Source organism: Nansenia antarctica (assembly GCF_963989245.1).
Source record: "Nansenia antarctica genome assembly, chromosome: 2".
Lineage (NCBI taxonomy): Eukaryota > Metazoa > Chordata > Actinopteri > Argentiniformes > Microstomatidae > Nansenia > Nansenia antarctica.
In genome coordinates this window covers 42,085,475-42,101,866 of record NC_137675.1, presented here as the reverse complement: position 1 = coordinate 42,101,866, position 16,392 = coordinate 42,085,475, and the positions used below count along the sequence as shown (strand labels likewise).

At 46.8% G+C, this 16,392-nt stretch overlaps 1 protein-coding gene across 1 annotated transcript in view; it reads right to left on the bottom strand.

Moving 5' to 3' along the window:
• Positions 1-2,402: 2,402 nt before the first annotated feature.
• Positions 2,403-16,392, bottom strand: part of slc17a7a (solute carrier family 17 member 7a) — a gene marked incomplete at both ends in the record, with an annotated part of 59,870 nt that continues 45,880 nt past the window's right edge. Inside the window, 4 exons of the mRNA XM_080522486.1 lie at positions 2,403-2,707; positions 3,190-3,259; positions 3,833-3,960; positions 6,077-6,187. Of these exons, the coding sequence (XP_080378612.1) occupies positions 2,403-2,707; positions 3,190-3,259; positions 3,833-3,960; positions 6,077-6,187 (614 nt within the window). The remainder of the gene's footprint in view (positions 2,708-3,189; positions 3,260-3,832; positions 3,961-6,076; positions 6,188-16,392) is intronic.

Below are 16,392 nucleotides of genomic sequence, written 5' to 3'. Positions count from 1 at the left end.
ATAACTTCAACTATAAGTTGAGGCTTCAGGCTAAGTTCTGATCCAACAGGTACTGCTAATTCAACCCAGAGAAGTGAAGATACTTTTGCACGCATGCAGCTCATTATGTTCAGCGAATCAAGCACTGATATCAATACAAAAAAGCAGTGAATCCGTGCCACATTTTTATTGTTGCCTTGATCAATGAATGGCAGCTGTCAGGGTCAAGAAGCTTCTTTGTTCTATTCAAGATGCCATCGTGGCCTATATATATAAGTGTATATATAATATAATAAGAGGGATGTGAAGCAGCAGAGATTTTTTTACCATGTATGAGCGCATAATCACATTTGAGACATATTGTGAATATCCAGGGGATGGCTTTTTTTTTTTTTTTTTTACAATATGTTTATTGTTTTTCAGTTTGCAAAATTGGGGATGGCTTTTAATGAAATGATGCAAGTCATTGTGAGAGGGAGGGGTGATCTAGGAGATGATTGGCATGGGGCATCGAGGGAGCAGATTACAGCTTCAGGATTTTACCTGGTTAAAAGGTAAGGGGCGGCTTTGGCGCAGGAGGTAGAGCCGGCGTCTAATGATCGCAAGGTTGGCAGATCGGCGGTTTGAACCCCGGCTGATTGCATATTGAGGTGTCCTTTTGGCAAGACACCGAACCCCAAACTGCTCCCAATGAGCAGGCCGGCGCCTTGCATGGTAGCTTGCCGCCATTGTTGTGCGTGAATGAGGGGCAATTGTAAAGCGCATTTACCATTTAAAAGATGAGCAATTTTTGTGACGTGGGTTATATCCCAATTTTGAGGTGAATTTGAACAAACTAATCTAGCTAACTCCCTTAACTCGCTTTGTGACATACCCCTCCGGTGTTCAATCCACACACAGACACACACACAGGAAGGTTTTTTTTCTCCAGTTGTTGTGGGTGTGTGTATTTGTGTGTGTGTGTGTGTGTGTGTGTGAGAGAGAGAGAGAGTGGAGCACTGCATGTGCTCCTGGACCCATCATTACAGCATGCTCACTGCGCAATGTTTCACCACCTGCACCCAACACACACACACACACACACACACACACACACACACACACACACACACTAACCTCTATTCCCTGACCTACCAACTCATTCATCACTGACAACCAGGGATTAAAGACGTTAAAACAGCAAAGCGACAGAGAGAGAGAGAGAGAGAGAGAGAGAGAGAGAGAGAGAGAGAGTGTGTGAGTATGTGGACAGACACACTCACAGAGACACATAAAGTCATAAACAGACATGCTCACATCTGTACATTTACTTGATGTCACACACTACTGTATCCTTCAGAACGTTCTGTCTAGGCATCTCTCTTGTATACCAAAGGGAGAGTCACAACAGCTAAACCATCAGTCACCACTGTTACCACTATTACCACTGTTATGGCAATAATGAATAATGATAATGAATACATAAATGTTGGTCAATAGAGCTCACAATACAGCAAACAGAATGGGATGATGTATGCTTCCTCACCCATAGGCCCACTTGGATATGACCTAGTTAAGTCTTACCCAGGTGAGCTTTTAGCCAGCCGCACACACGCACGCACGCACACTTGAAAAGGATAGTTTTGTGACGTAAAGGAAAGCCTGACACAGAATGAAACGGTACACATATCAACATTTTCTATTACATGCTTTCAGTGATTTTGACGAAACACCTAAAATACTAATACATATCATAATGACATCATTCTTGAGCACCATTTACCTCCATTCTACCAGGGTGGTCTGACTCAGGATTCAGTGTAGCGTGAGAAGTGACAGATTCTCTTGGACGCTTTGTTGATGCTGGAAATCATTGGATTGATGTGTGCGGCTCACAGCCATTAGCAATGCTTTGAAGCACATAATAAGCCCTGCTTTCTATCATCCCACCCATGCTTTCAAATGACAAGCTTTTCAAAATACACTAGTCCATTAGATGTACAGATACTCCCATAAAGCCATCAGTGCATGGAGGTTTACATTTCAAAGTAAGGTACATGTTAAATGCCACGTGACTGTCGAGTCAGTGGCCAAATAAGAGTTTCAGTTCAGGCAAAACATCCACAACATTGATTTAGTTCCCATGATACACCACTCCCAACCAATCACAAAGGGCTCAGGGAGCAGGGGAATGATGGGATATACAGTATATAAGTTCAGGTTCTGGTACACAATATACACACATTAACAACCCCTCTCATCTACACGCACGCACATGTGTGCACACAGCCATGCACACTCATACACACACACACACACACACACACACACACACACACAAAGACGCTTAATTGATCAACAATGCCAATCTTCCCTTCCCTCCACTTCATATCTCTTTCCAAAAACATCTCCCCACCATCAATTCACCTATATCCTCTCACATTCTAAGTCAGCTCCCTCTCTCCCTCGTACAGATAACTGTTGTGTCCAGGAGGCTGAACATACTCCTCTGTCTTATCCCAGTCGGACACCCAGCCAGCTCCCACGCCCCCCCCTCCCCCAGCGCCCCCCCCTCCGTTGGGGCCGGCGACCGGCTGGCTCATGGCCCCGTACTGCCCCCCTCCTCCGCCCGTGCGGTACATTTCCTCTGTCTCGTTCGCCAGTTCGTCTTCATCGATGATGCCACACTTCTCGTTGCTGGTGTCTTCCTGGTCCGCCCACGGCTGCTTCTCCCCCGACGCAAAGAGTCCTGGGAGAGCAAAACACAGGATCCTGTTTGAAGTTTCTGTTCTCATCCGATTCACATTGTGAATTGTGAATCACAGCAGATTTTGTGTCACACCATATTCACATTATGATTTGTATAGGGTTTATGTACCACAGTTAGCGTGTTTAATACTTCTTTACTGTGTCATTCCCCTTTATTGCACATTACTTTTTTGGATGGATTGGAGTTTTACAATTTCTTTAGCTGTGTATGTGTGTATGTATGTGTGTATTTGTGTGTGTGTGTGTGGTCTAAATTTCATGTGAATAGCTGCAACAAATTGTTGATGTGTTGAATACTTATATCCCCCACTGTAAAGTAGACGTAATGTGGTATAGAAACCATTCAGACATGATTTGTTATAAAGTTACAAATGTGCAAACTCCGATAACGCCTCAACTTTAGGCTAATTGACATATGGGAAAGTCATTCATTAAAACACATAACATAGAAGTCATACATACCATAGAAAATCACTCCCCCGTAGTGAACCACAGAGGCTATGAGGAAAACATACTTCCATTCATCACGTGTCTGAGAGAGAGAGAGAGAGAGAGAGGAGGTGGAGAAAATGACTAACAGGAATAGAGATATTAGTCTGGAAACGACACCTAATCTAAACCAATCTGCATTTGTCTTGTCACACCACATACAGTACATACAGTACATACAGTACATACACGTACATACTATACACACATACGCACACTGACAGTCATTGGACAAAAATATTAATTGTCGAATTCCAGACAGATGTGTGAATGGGACTATAGAATCGGGATTAGCGATAATTATATTTGAATCCAATGTGAGTGAGTTGCATTTTTAATCCAGTTTGATTTACAGTATATACATTATCCTATGAATTACTACCAATATGAATCTAGTGTGATTCTTATAAACCCTATACTGTACACACGTGCACAGATGTTGGGCCTTATAATTCTGAAATCTTGAAGCGTTAAGGTAAGCTAAACCTACGTGATTTTTTAACAGTGCCTACAACAATTTACAATGCAAATATGTTTGACAATTATATGTTTATATGCCAGTAAATAAGTGCTGCAGTGTGGCGTCAGTAAGATTGAGCCTTGAGTGTGTTTGTACCTTGTGTTTGGTCATGGCCCCCACTATGAGAGGGCACACCATGCCTGACAAGGTGCCCACTCCGTTAGAGATGCCCATCAGAATACTGGCATAGCGGGGGGCAATGTCCAGGTGATTCACATTGAACCCTGGGACCAGAGGAAAAAGGCACACGTGAAATGCAGAGACTGTGTTACTTTAACAGTGTGGTGGTTGTGGTGCTTGTTCTGGACAACTTCTGTCAGCACCATTAAAACAGATGCGTTTTCTACCATTGCATTGGTAGCTAGCTAGCATCTAAGAAAGAACATCGCTATGATCGCTATCGAACTGCATGTTTAGCACATCACAAAATGCTGATAGAACATCAATATGCTAAAAACACATAACTACACATAATTAGATGGTCACATGGTCCTTGTTTTTGAACGTACGTTTTACGAAAGCCATTTACAAGCCATGTAACTACTTCACTACTTCAGAAGCCTATGAAGCAGGACGTCAGATGATACAGTGAATCCAATTCACAAATTATAAGTATATAGTGATCCTAAAACTGTTGTTTGTTATATCAAACATTTTCATAATATGAACAAAAAACGGAAAACACATGTAAACCAAAAAAGAGAAGCTTTTTGGTCATTTGCACGTCTTGAGAATTGCCAACATTCAGACCTTTTCACCAGACCGGGTGACATATTTTGAGTTCTATTCTGTCCTCTCTAATGTATGTTGCTTGGCAAGTGCCAAATGTTATAGTATGTCTGATTCTGCCTCAGTATTTGACCATGTTACATGTCTACATATGGAGATTTCAATCTACATTGCAAATGAGAATTTATCATTTTAATTTAATTTAATTTTGCCATTTAGCAGACGCTTTTAATCCAAAGCGACTTACAATTACAGGGACATTCCCCCTAGAGTAACTGAGGGCTAAGTGCCTTACTCAAGGGCACACTAGTAGTGGTGTGGTTTCAGGCGGGATTTGAACTCACAACCTTCCGATCACAAGTCCAACTCACTACCCACTAGACCACCACTACCCACTATAATATCAATCGTTGGTACAATCGATCATCTTGTTTGTCAGACTTTGTTTACTTGGACAGTTTTATACACAAATTGCCAATTCTTAAATCTTAGATCTTAAAAGACAGGATATTAAAATAAGAAACTTATTTTTCAACACACAGCTTTGACCCCTGCCTCAGAACAGTGGCTATGTCCATTGGCTATGTCCATCTACTGGATACAATCTTACAATCTATGCAATGTTATTGGATAGCTAGGGTGTATTAGCTTACTGTATGATTGGCATTTTTACAAACACAGACCATTCCAAATAATAAAATATAATAAATCGCAGCCATAACTGTAGCCATAGTCTTCTGCAACGGGAAAAAGTCTAAGAAACATAGGGAGATTTTGGATGGGTAAAACAAGCACGGCTGTCTAAACTTCAAAAAAGCAATTTGTAACAATATAGCTTTCTCTAGATTTACTGTATCAAAAAGGCATCTTTGGTCCTGCCAGAATTCCACAACATTTTCTTAAATTTGATGGTTCTTAACTGAGAAGTATAATGTATGATGTAGCTATTCTTCTCAGGGGCAAGTCTAGTCCTGGACTAAAGACTTTCAATAGAGTTTCAATGGAGATGACAATGTGTAAATGTTGTTGTGAGAGTGTAGCTAGTGGCAAATTCGTGGCTGAAATCACAGTGTCTGCCTGGCTTTAAGTGGCAGACTGCTTTCTCATTGGTTGCTTTTTGATAGATTCAAAGCAATCAAGGGTCGTTTTTTTTCAGAGATTGATATGTGGGAGCGGAGCCTTTGATTGACAGACACAAATATTTGCAATTCAGCTGAGGTAATCATGTACAGTACTGTAATTATTTGCTTTGGCTTTACAATAATCAAAAACCTGTGTGAGGTAAATTGAAATGTTACAAATTGTGTGTCCTCTTAGAAACTCGGTCCAATCAAAATCAGACTCCTAGTGTTGAAAGAATGCACTTTTGGATTCATGTCGTCAATAAAGCATGATGGAAAGGCTGTGCAACTGTTGTCTTGGGGGGTTATTGTTTCTGTTTCTTTTGATCCTTCCTTCAAATCATTGGGGCATTTAAAGCTGAGAAACCAGGCGTGCACACTCCCCAAGGATTTGAGTTGCCCATCGCTGGTTTACAGAATCTGCTCTCTTTGAGCCCTGGGAGGAAACCTTGCCACTTGATAGTAAATATATTTGAAGATACATTCATACCTGAGATAGCAAATCCACTGAAACCCACAGCAAGAACCAAAAAGGAAATGGCCATGACTTTTGTGTGAGAGAATCCCACCACAAGCAGTAGAGTGGCCTCCATTCCGAAACCTAAAAGAAAAGATTAGAAAATATTCAATCACAGCACTCAAACACTCACAGATTACATTTGCACACAGTATCTTTATTTTACATTATCAAATAAAATCATAGACTGGTATAATGTCTCCACAGATAATTACTATCGGGTCAAAGTAGAGATTCTCAGCTTTAATTCAATGTCCTTTTATCAGATTGTGTTCACCATAAAGTACCATTTTCTTTTTTTTTAAACATACTCCACCTATTTCAGCTCACCGGTGCTTTCTTTATGTTTTAATGGTGTTACAAACTGTTGATGTTGGTAAGTCTAACGGTTTGGCTATCTTCCTTGACTTATATAGACGTCTTTTTGGTCCTCATGTTGACAATCATCCATAGCAGACTCCAAAGGCAAATGCAACACCTAGAATACTAGACATTGACAACTCTCTTATGCCTGCACAACGGAACACATCTGACTAACCAGAAACACTAGTCAAGCAAATTTTCCAATACTTTTGGTGCCCTGAAATAGAGGGACTGTGTATAAAAACTAGTCCTCCTATTTAACCTCACAGTAATTGTATGACTTTGAATCCAACTGTTGGAGTATGGAGCTAAAAGAAGACATGCTTCCTCTTTCCAATACGCATGGAGGGGACTGTATGTGCAATATCTGAGGATGTAACATCGCCACACGGATATACTGGTACTCTAAGTGTAAAAACAGTGGACCATCCCTTTAAGTTTTCCCCCCTCTGACATGATTTGTAGGTGAGATTCGGTCAGGATGAACAGCCGTGGTTTTGGTACTGAGTGTTACCTGTCTCCTGTTCTGTGTGACCAAGTTCATTAACAGGGAGGTAAGTGATGCGTACACATCATGCAGTCCCAGCTGCTGTGATGGGGACCAGACCAGGCTGTAGCTAGGCTAATGCACCAACCAAACCGGAACATGCCGACTATGTGTTCTGCCGTCACACACTGTGTCATCTCACACACACACACACACACACACACACACACACACACACACACACACACACACACACACACACACACACACACACACACACACACACACACATATGCTGCCCTTTTAAACAAGCTGCTGCCAAACTGTATTTTCACACGCGGGGGGTCCACACACACACACACACACACACACACACATTCTTGTCACTGACTGCTCATATACTGTGAGTGGCCTTTCATGCACTTCCTAATTGCACATGCATTAGTTTTTGCTGTTGTGGTGTGGGGCATAATGTGAAATGATGAGCACACCTTTGATGAATCAGCACTATGTATCAATGTATGCACTGAATTGTCTCTCTCTCAGTCTCTCAGTCTCTCTCTCTCCTTCTCTCTCTACATAGTAGAGAGTATTTATACACTCACCGAACACTTTATTAGGAACACTATTGTGGGGAGCATGGCGCGTTCTGGCCTGCAGAGGGAGCCAGACTGCCGTTATGAGGGGGTTAATGAGCTGATTACGGACAGGTGTCAGTGATCAGACTCGTTATCCCACTGGTCTATTTAACCTGTGTGTGTTTGTTCCCTCGGGAGAAGGAAGGAGGCAGGAAGTACCTGCCGCGTGGAGACACCGTGAGAGAGAGAGAGAGAGCCAGTCAAACTGAACGAGTCCCGAAAGGGGACGCAGCGGCGCAGTGGCGCAGTTTCCAGTGCGCTGTGTTATTATTTGAAAAGACTCGCTCAGCACGTCAGTGACGGTGCTGAGCTATGCAAGGCATAAATAAAGACCTATTCTGCAACAGTTACTCTGTGTCGACCTCCCTCTGTGCTTAGAGACCTTTACATCTGGCGCCCAAGGTGGGGCACAGAGAGGGGGTCGGCACACGCACCCAAGAGGATGGCAGAGGCACTACTCCAGGTGGCGGCGCACCTGGCCCGTATGCAGCAAGACCAGACGGACAGCTACGCGGAGCTGAGGCGGGGACAGGCGGAGGAGCAGGCCAGGTTCCGCGAGCTGCTCAACCGGACCGAACCAGCCGCGGGGGGTCCCCGGGTCCGGCCCCAGAGGATGGGGGAGCGGGATGATCCGGAGGCCTTCCTCGCCACCTTCGAGGGGCTAGCCAGGGCGGCGGGGTGGCCGGAGCCGATATGGGCGTCCCAGCTGCTACCCCTCCTCACCGGGGAAGCCCAGCTCGCGGCGCACGGGCTCCCGGCGGCCGCCCAAGCCGACTACACCATCGTGGCCGAGGCGATCCGAGACCGGCTGGGGCTCAGCCCAGAGGAACATCGCTGCCGGTTCCGCGCCTTGGCCTTCCCGGAGGGCGGCCGCCCCTCCCTGTAAGCCCAGCAGCTGCGGGACCAGGCCCGGCGGTGGCTGAACCCGGAGGTGAGGTCGGGGGCGGAGGTGGTGGAGGCGCTGGTGCTGGAGCGCTTTATTGAGGGCTTGCCGGCGCGCAACTCCGCCTGGGTCTCGTGTCATCGACCCAGCGACCTCGCCTCCGCGGTGATCCTCGCCGACAACCACCTGCCCCGACTGCTGGCTCCAGCCCCGGGCCCAGCCCCGGGCCCAGCCCCGGTCCCGCGCCCTACCCCGACCCCGGCTCCGCGCCGATGGGCCGGCAGGGCGCGGCCTGGGGTACGGCCTGGGGTGGAGCCGCGGCGGGAGCCACCAACGCCTGCCCCGAGGACGGGGTGGGCCACCGGGGTGAGGGACGCACACAGGGGGCCAACCTCCACCCCACAGACGGCCCCACGAACGGTAGAGGAGGGATGCTGGCGATGCGGACAGCCTGGCCACCTCCGTCGGGACTGCCCCGTGATGGAGGTGGGTCAGGTAGTCCGCGTCGTCGGCGGTCCAACCCCTCCCCCGTGTCCGGGACAGGCGTTTCGCATCCCAGTAAGGGTACAGCGCGAGACGCACCAGGCGCTGTTGGATTCTGGTTGCTTCCAGACCATGATCCACCAGCGCCTGGTTCGGCCCGGGGCATTGTTAGAGGCATCGCGGGTTTTGGTGAGGTGTGTGCATGGGGATGTTCACGAGTATCCGGTAGTCACCATCGAAATTCTTTATGGGGGGAAAAAACAGTGTTCGGGCGGCGGTTAGCTCGCGCCTCACGTACCCTCTAATTTTGCGTTTAGATTGGGCTGGGTTTCCGCAGGTATTAGGGGAAACTACGGGGGTGCGTGCATGACCGACAGGGACATGTGAGACGTGCGCAGTGCTCTGCGCTGATGCGAGGGCGTCCGACGCTGCCCAGGAGCCGGAGGAGGCGGTGGGTCCCGCACCCGCGGATCCGCCGCCTGCGTTCCCTCCAGTGGCCGACTTCCCCCTCGAGCAGTCTCGCGACGCCACTCTACGCTCCGCCTCTGACCAGGTGATTAGTATTGATGGTGTGCTGGTACGGCCAGACGCTGTGCGCGCCCACCCGTATTTTGTATTAATTAGGGACAGACTGTATAGAGTGAGTCGTGACACTCGCAGGGACGAGGAAGTGACCCAGTTGTTGGTACCTAGAAGCCGCCGGGAAGCTATATTCCAGGCGGCGCATTATAACCCTATGGCAGGCCACTTAGGATACGACAAGACACTCAATCGGATAATGGCTCGATTTTATTGGCCGGGGATTCGGGCAGAGGTGCGGCGGTGGTGCGCATCCTGCCGCGAGTGCCAATTAGTCAATCCCCCGGCCGTGCCCAGGGCACCGTTGTGCCCCCTCCCCCCGGTAGAGGCACCATTCGATCGGATTGGGATGGATATAATCGGGCCATTTGAACGTTGCTCACAGGGCTATCGGTTCGTGTTAGTCCTCATAGACTACGCGACTCGATACCCCGAGGCAATACCGCTTCGTACTATCTCTGCAAAGAGTGTAGCACAGGCGTTATTCCAGGTCATCTCCCGGGTGGGGATCCCGAAAGAGATCCTCACCGACCAAGGCACTAACTTTATGTCACGAACACTTAGGGAACTCTACGGGTTGTTAGACATTAAGGCGGTCCGAACGAGCGTGTATCACCCGGCCACCGACGGGCTGTGTGAGCGGTTCAATCGGACGCTTAAGTCAATGATCCGTAAGTTCATTCACGAAGATAGTCGTAATTGGCATAAGTGGTTAGACCCTCTGTTGTTCGCAGTGCGGGAAGTACCCCAGGCTTCCACAGGGTTTTCCCCCTTTGAGCTCCTGTACGGGCGCAAGCCACGGGGCGTCCTAGACCTGATTAAAGAAAGCTGGGAGGAAGGGTCTAGTGACAGTAAAAATGAAATACAATACGTCCTGGACCTACGAGCAAAGCTCCACTCACTGGGGGTTATGTCACGGGAGCATTTGCTCGAGGCCCAGGAGCGTCAAAAAAGGCTGTACGACAGAGGGACTAGACTACGCAATTTCGCACCGGGAGACAAAGTCCTCGTATTACTGCCCACATCTAGCTCTAAATTACTCGCCAAGTGGCAAGGGCCGTTCGTGGTCACACGGCGAATTGGGGATGTAGACTACGAGGTAGTGCGGTCGGATAGAGGGGATAGCACACAAATATACCACATTAATCTCTTAAAAAAATGGAACAACGTGGTCCCTGTTTCCCTGGTGACGCTACTTCCCGAGAAGGATGAGTTCGGGCCGGAGGTCCAAAAAACTAGTACTAGCGCCCCGGCCTGCTTAGGCGACCATCTCTTGGCGAACCAGCGGGCGGACGTTGATCAATTGCAACATAGGTTCGCAGATGTGTTCTCCCCTATACCCGGTCGTACTCGCCTCATAGAGCATCAGATAGTTACGCAACCGGGTGTTACGGTACGTACGCGGCCATACAGGCTGCCGGCTCACAAACGAGATGTGGTGAGCCGGGAATTAGACGCTATGCTGAAACTGGGCGTGGTCGAGGAGTCGCACAGCGACTGGTGCAGCCCCATCGTGCTCGTGACAAAGCGCGATGGGTCTGTACGGTTCTGTGTTGACTATAGACGGGTGAATTCAGTGTCAAAATTCGATGCCTACCCTATGCCCCGGATCGACGAGCTCCTGGACCGGCTTGGCACGGCTAAATATTACACGACATTGGATTGCACAAAGGGATACTGGCAGATACCATTTCCCGGTATCCCGGGAAAAAACAGCATTCTCTACCCCGCGGGGTTTATTCCAGTTCACCGCGCTTCCGTTCGGGTTGTTTGGGACCCCGGCCACGTTTCAGCGGCTGATGGACCGTATTCTGCGGCCGCACTCTGCGTATGCTGCGGCGTACTTAGATGACATTGTCATCTATGCGGACACCTGGCCGCAGCATATGCAGAGGTTGGCTGCGGTACTACAGTCGCTGAGGCAGGCGGGGCTGACGGCTAACCCGGCGAAGTGCGTGATCGGGCGGGGGGAGATCCGGTATCTGGGGTACATCCTGGGCGGTGGGGAGGTGCAACCGTAGGTGGACAAAACCACTGCGATCGCCGCCGCCCCGCGGCCCAGGACCCGGAAGGACGTGAGGCGGTTCCTGGGACTGGCCAGCTACTACCGGCAGTTTGTGCCGGGGTTTTCGGAGCTGGCCAGCCCCCTTACCGATCTCACCCGGAAGGGGGCCCCAGATCCGGTCCAATGGAGTGAGCTGTGCCAAGTAGCGTTCGATGGGATTAAGAACGCCCTCTGTGGGGAGACAGTCTTGTATGCTCCTAACTTTGACATTCCTTTTTCTCTGCAGACAGACGCATCGGATAGAGGGCTGGGGGCGGTGCTGACCCAGCAGGTGGAGGGAGCTGACCGTCCGGTGCTGTACCTGAGCCGAAAGTTGTCGGAGCGGGAGGGCAGGTACAGCACGGTGGAGAAGGAGTGTCTGGCCATTCGGTGGGCGGTCGGCGCCCTCCGGTACTACCTGCTGGGGCGCTCGTTCACCCTCTACTCCGACCATGCTCCCCTACAGTGGCTCCACCGCATGAAGGATACCAACGCGAGGATCACCCGGTGGTACCTCGCGTTGCAACCCTTCAACTTCACGGTGGTTCATAGGCCGGGGGCGCAGATGGTCGTGGCCGACTTCCTCTCCCGTGCAGTTGCGGTTGTGTCCCCGGCCTCGAACTGGCGGTGGGGGTGTGTGGGGAGCATGGCGCGTTCTGGCCTGCAGAGGGAGCCAGACTGCCGTTGTGAGGGGGTTAATGAGCTGATTACGGACAGGTGTCAGTGATCAGACTCGTTATCCCACTGGTCTATTTAACCTGTGTGTGTTTGTTCCCTCGGGAGAAGGAAGGAGGCAGGAAGTACCTGCCGCGCGGAGACACACCGTGAGACCGGGAGAGTGAGAGCCGGGCAAACTGAACGAGTCCCGAAAGGGGACGCAGCGGCGCAGTTTCCAGTGCGATGTGTTATTATTTGAAAAGACTCGCTCAGCACGTCAGTGACGGTGCTGAGCTATGCAAGGCATAAATAAAGACCTATTCTGCAACAGTTCCTCTGTGTCGACCTCCCTCTGTGCTTAGAGACCTTTACAACTATACTAATATTAGGGTAGGGCCTCTCTTTGTTCTCAAAACAGCTTAAATTCTTCATGGCATTGATTCCACAAGATGTTGGAAAAATTCCTTTGAGATTCTGGTCCATGATGGCATGATTGCATTACGCAATTCCTGTAGATTTTTTAGCTGCACTTTCAAGCTGTGAATCTCCTGTTCTACCACATCCCAAAGGTGTTCTCATTGTCATGTTCATGAAACCAGTTTGAGATGACTTTTGCTTTGTGACATGGTGCATTAATATACTGGATGTAGCCATTAGAAGATAGGTAAATTGTGGCCATGAAGGGATGCACATGGTCAGCAACAATACTCAAATAGGCTGTGGCATTCAAGCGATGATTGATTGGTATTAATGGGCCCAAAGTGTGTCATGAAAACATTCCCCACACCATCACACCACCTCCACCAGCTAGGACTGTTGACATAAGGTAGATTGGGTACATGGAATTCTGCTGTTGGCGTCAAATTCTGACCCTACCATCTGTGTGCCTCAGCAGAAATCGAGATACATCAGACCAGGCTATGTTTTCCAGTCTTCAACTGTCCAGTTCTGGTGAGCCTGTGCCCACTGCAGCCTCAGCTTTCTGTTCTTGGCTGACAGAAGTGGAACCCGACATGGCCTTCTGCTGTTGTAGCCTATCCGCCTCAAGGTTCATTGTGTTGTGCATTCTGACATGCTTTTCTGCTCGCCTTTCTTTCAGCTCGAGTCTTGCTTAGTCTGGCCATTCTCCGTTGACCTCTCTCATCAACAAGGCGTTTCCATCCGCAGAACTGCCGTTCATTGGAGCCCGTCTGGCCCCAACAATCATGCCACGGTCAAAATCACTGAGATCATGTTCTTTCCCCATTCAAATGTGAACATTACTTACATTACATTAGCTGCTGGCCCGTATCTGAAGGATTTTATGCATGTTATTGCTGCCACATGATTGGCTGATTAGATAATTATATGAATGAGAATGTATACAGGTGTTGTTAATAAAGTGTTCAGTGAGTATATACACTGTGAGAAATAAGTATTCAACACAAATATTTTTTTTATTCAACATATTTCCATTGTAGCTATTCACATGACATTTAGACCAGACAAAGATATTAACTCAATAAAATTACAAAGCTAAAGAAGTTGTAACACCCAATCCATAAAAATAAGTTATGTGTAATAAAGGGGAATGACACAGGAAATATGTATGGAACACGCTACCTGAAATGATATGGAAGCATATACTGTATGTAGTGGACTTAATTCAAATGTTAATGCAATTTGAGATTGCAATTGCATGTTCCACTTTTGCATGCATTCTTTCAGTCAATATTCAAATTCAAATGCAATCATATGGTTTGCATTTTCATTTTCATGTACCTGGTATGCACATTCGCTGTCAATATTAAAATGATACTGCAAAGCCATTTGACATTTCATTTTCAAAATCATGCGCTGCTTTGTAAATGTGATTAGCGTTTGCATTTCCATGTTCTAGTAAACACATCCGCTTCTTAGCTGACAAAATTCAAACGTTGACCATTTCATGCAATAATGGCATTGCATGAACACGCTTAGGCCTATAGGCTAATATATTAGAATATATTATTCAAATTATCCCATTCTCATGTTCTACCGGCCTGTCAGTCATTCTCTGGGGGCAGGACAATGTTCAATGGCAGGACTAGCGCAAGTCATTTGGGATTTCGGATCCATCCATCCGAGTCTTTCCATGTCTTCCCAGCCCTAATCCATGTGTTCTCTCATTTAGCCATTTTTTTAATGAATGCATTGTTCTGATTATTTGACATTAGGCATGTGATACGGGGATGACGCTGTCAAAAAGCTTGTCCGTAACGTCCGTAACACTGCAGAGCTCCTGTAAACAGCTGGTGGGGAACAGCGCTGGACCGGAAGCTAATGAGCCGTATTAGTAGAAGTGAAGTGATTGTGCATGTAGTCTGATTATCATTATTCATGATCGCAGAGAATTCAGCTACATTTTCAATTATTAGTTCTATTCTGTCATGAGCATCTGACCAGGGAATCAAATTGCTTTCGATCTGATCTGCGAAATGACTTGCTCTAGTCCTGCCACATTGTCCTGCTCCCAGAGAATCACTGACAGGCCGGTAGAACATGAGAATGGGATAATTTGAATAATATATTCTAATATATTAGCCTATAGGCCTAAGCGTGTTCATGCAATGCCATTATTGCATGAAATGGTCAACGTTTGAATTTTGTCAGCTAAGAAGTGGATGTGTTTACTCGAACATGGAAATGCAAACGCTAATCACATTATTGCATTACAATTGTCATATTGACTCAAATAATGCAGGCAAAAGAGGAAAATGAAAATGTTATTGTGGGATTGCATAGTAATTTTCACTTTAGAATGAACTTTTGAATTTTGTCAGTTACAAAGCAGCGCATGATTTTGAAAATGAAATGTCAAATGGCTTTGCAGTATCATTTAAATATTGACAGCGAATGTGCATACCAGGTACATGAAAATGAAAATGCAAACCATATGATTGCATTTCAATTTGAATATTGACTGAAAGAATGCATGCAAAAGTGGAACATGCAATTGCAATCTCAAATTGCATTAACATTTGAATTTAGTCCACTATATGCTTCCTTAAAATGAATGTTATACTTGGTAGAGAAGCCTTTATTTCCAATGATAGCTTCAAGAATCTTCCTGTATGAAAAAAACTAACTTCTCACCTTTGGCCCACTCTTCAACACAGACAGTCCTTAAATATTGAAGATTCCGGGGGCCCGCTGGTGAATGTTAATCTTCAGTTCCTTCCACAAATGTTTTATTCGATTTAAGTCTGGCGAGTCCACCTTTATTTTCTTCCTCTTTAACCAACTGAGAGTCTCCTCCTGCAGTATGTTTTGGATCATTGTCCTGCTGGAAGATCCACCTGCGTCTCATCCTCATCATCCTGGTGGATGGCATTCTTCTCAAGAATTTCCTGTACATTCCTGTACATTCTTCTCAAGAATTTCCTGTACATTCATCTTCTCTTCAATAATTCGGATTCCACCAGTACCATGTGAAGAAAAACAGCCCCATACCATGATGCTTCCACCTCCGAACTTCACTGTAGGTATGGTATTTTTAGGATCACATGCAGAGCCATTTTCTCCTCTAAACATGGTGTGTCATATTGTTTCCCGAAAATTTCCTCTCGTCTGACCAGACTACCTTCTCCCAGTAATCTACATGTTCTGTAGCAAACTTCAAACAAGCTTCAACATGCCTTTTCTTCAGTAATGTAGTCTTCTGGGGTGATTCCAAATGGAGACTGTGGAGGTGGAGTGCATTGCCTATTATTTTCTTTGTACCTGCTGCTTCCAGGTCTTTCTGGAGCGCTGGCAAGTGGTCCTTGGCTCTTGACTTCATGGAAGTACTTATTGACTAACATGCACTAACCCAGCTGATTCTAATGAGCACAGTTAGAAGAACTCATTAGTGCATAAGCTGGTTTAGTGCTTTTTCTCAATTTCTTCAATACTTTTTTCCTGTGTCATTCCACTTCATTGCACATAGCTTTTTTATGGATTGGAATGTTATAATTTCTTTAGCTGTGTAGTTTTATTGAGTTAATACCAATGTCTGGTCTAAATTTAATGTGAATTGCTGCAATGGATATATTTTTAATTTAAAATATCCTCCTTCCACTCCTTTCTATCTCCCTTCCTCCCTACTTCCTCTCTCTCTGCCCTTCCATATCCTGTCCACTCCTCTCTTAATCTAGC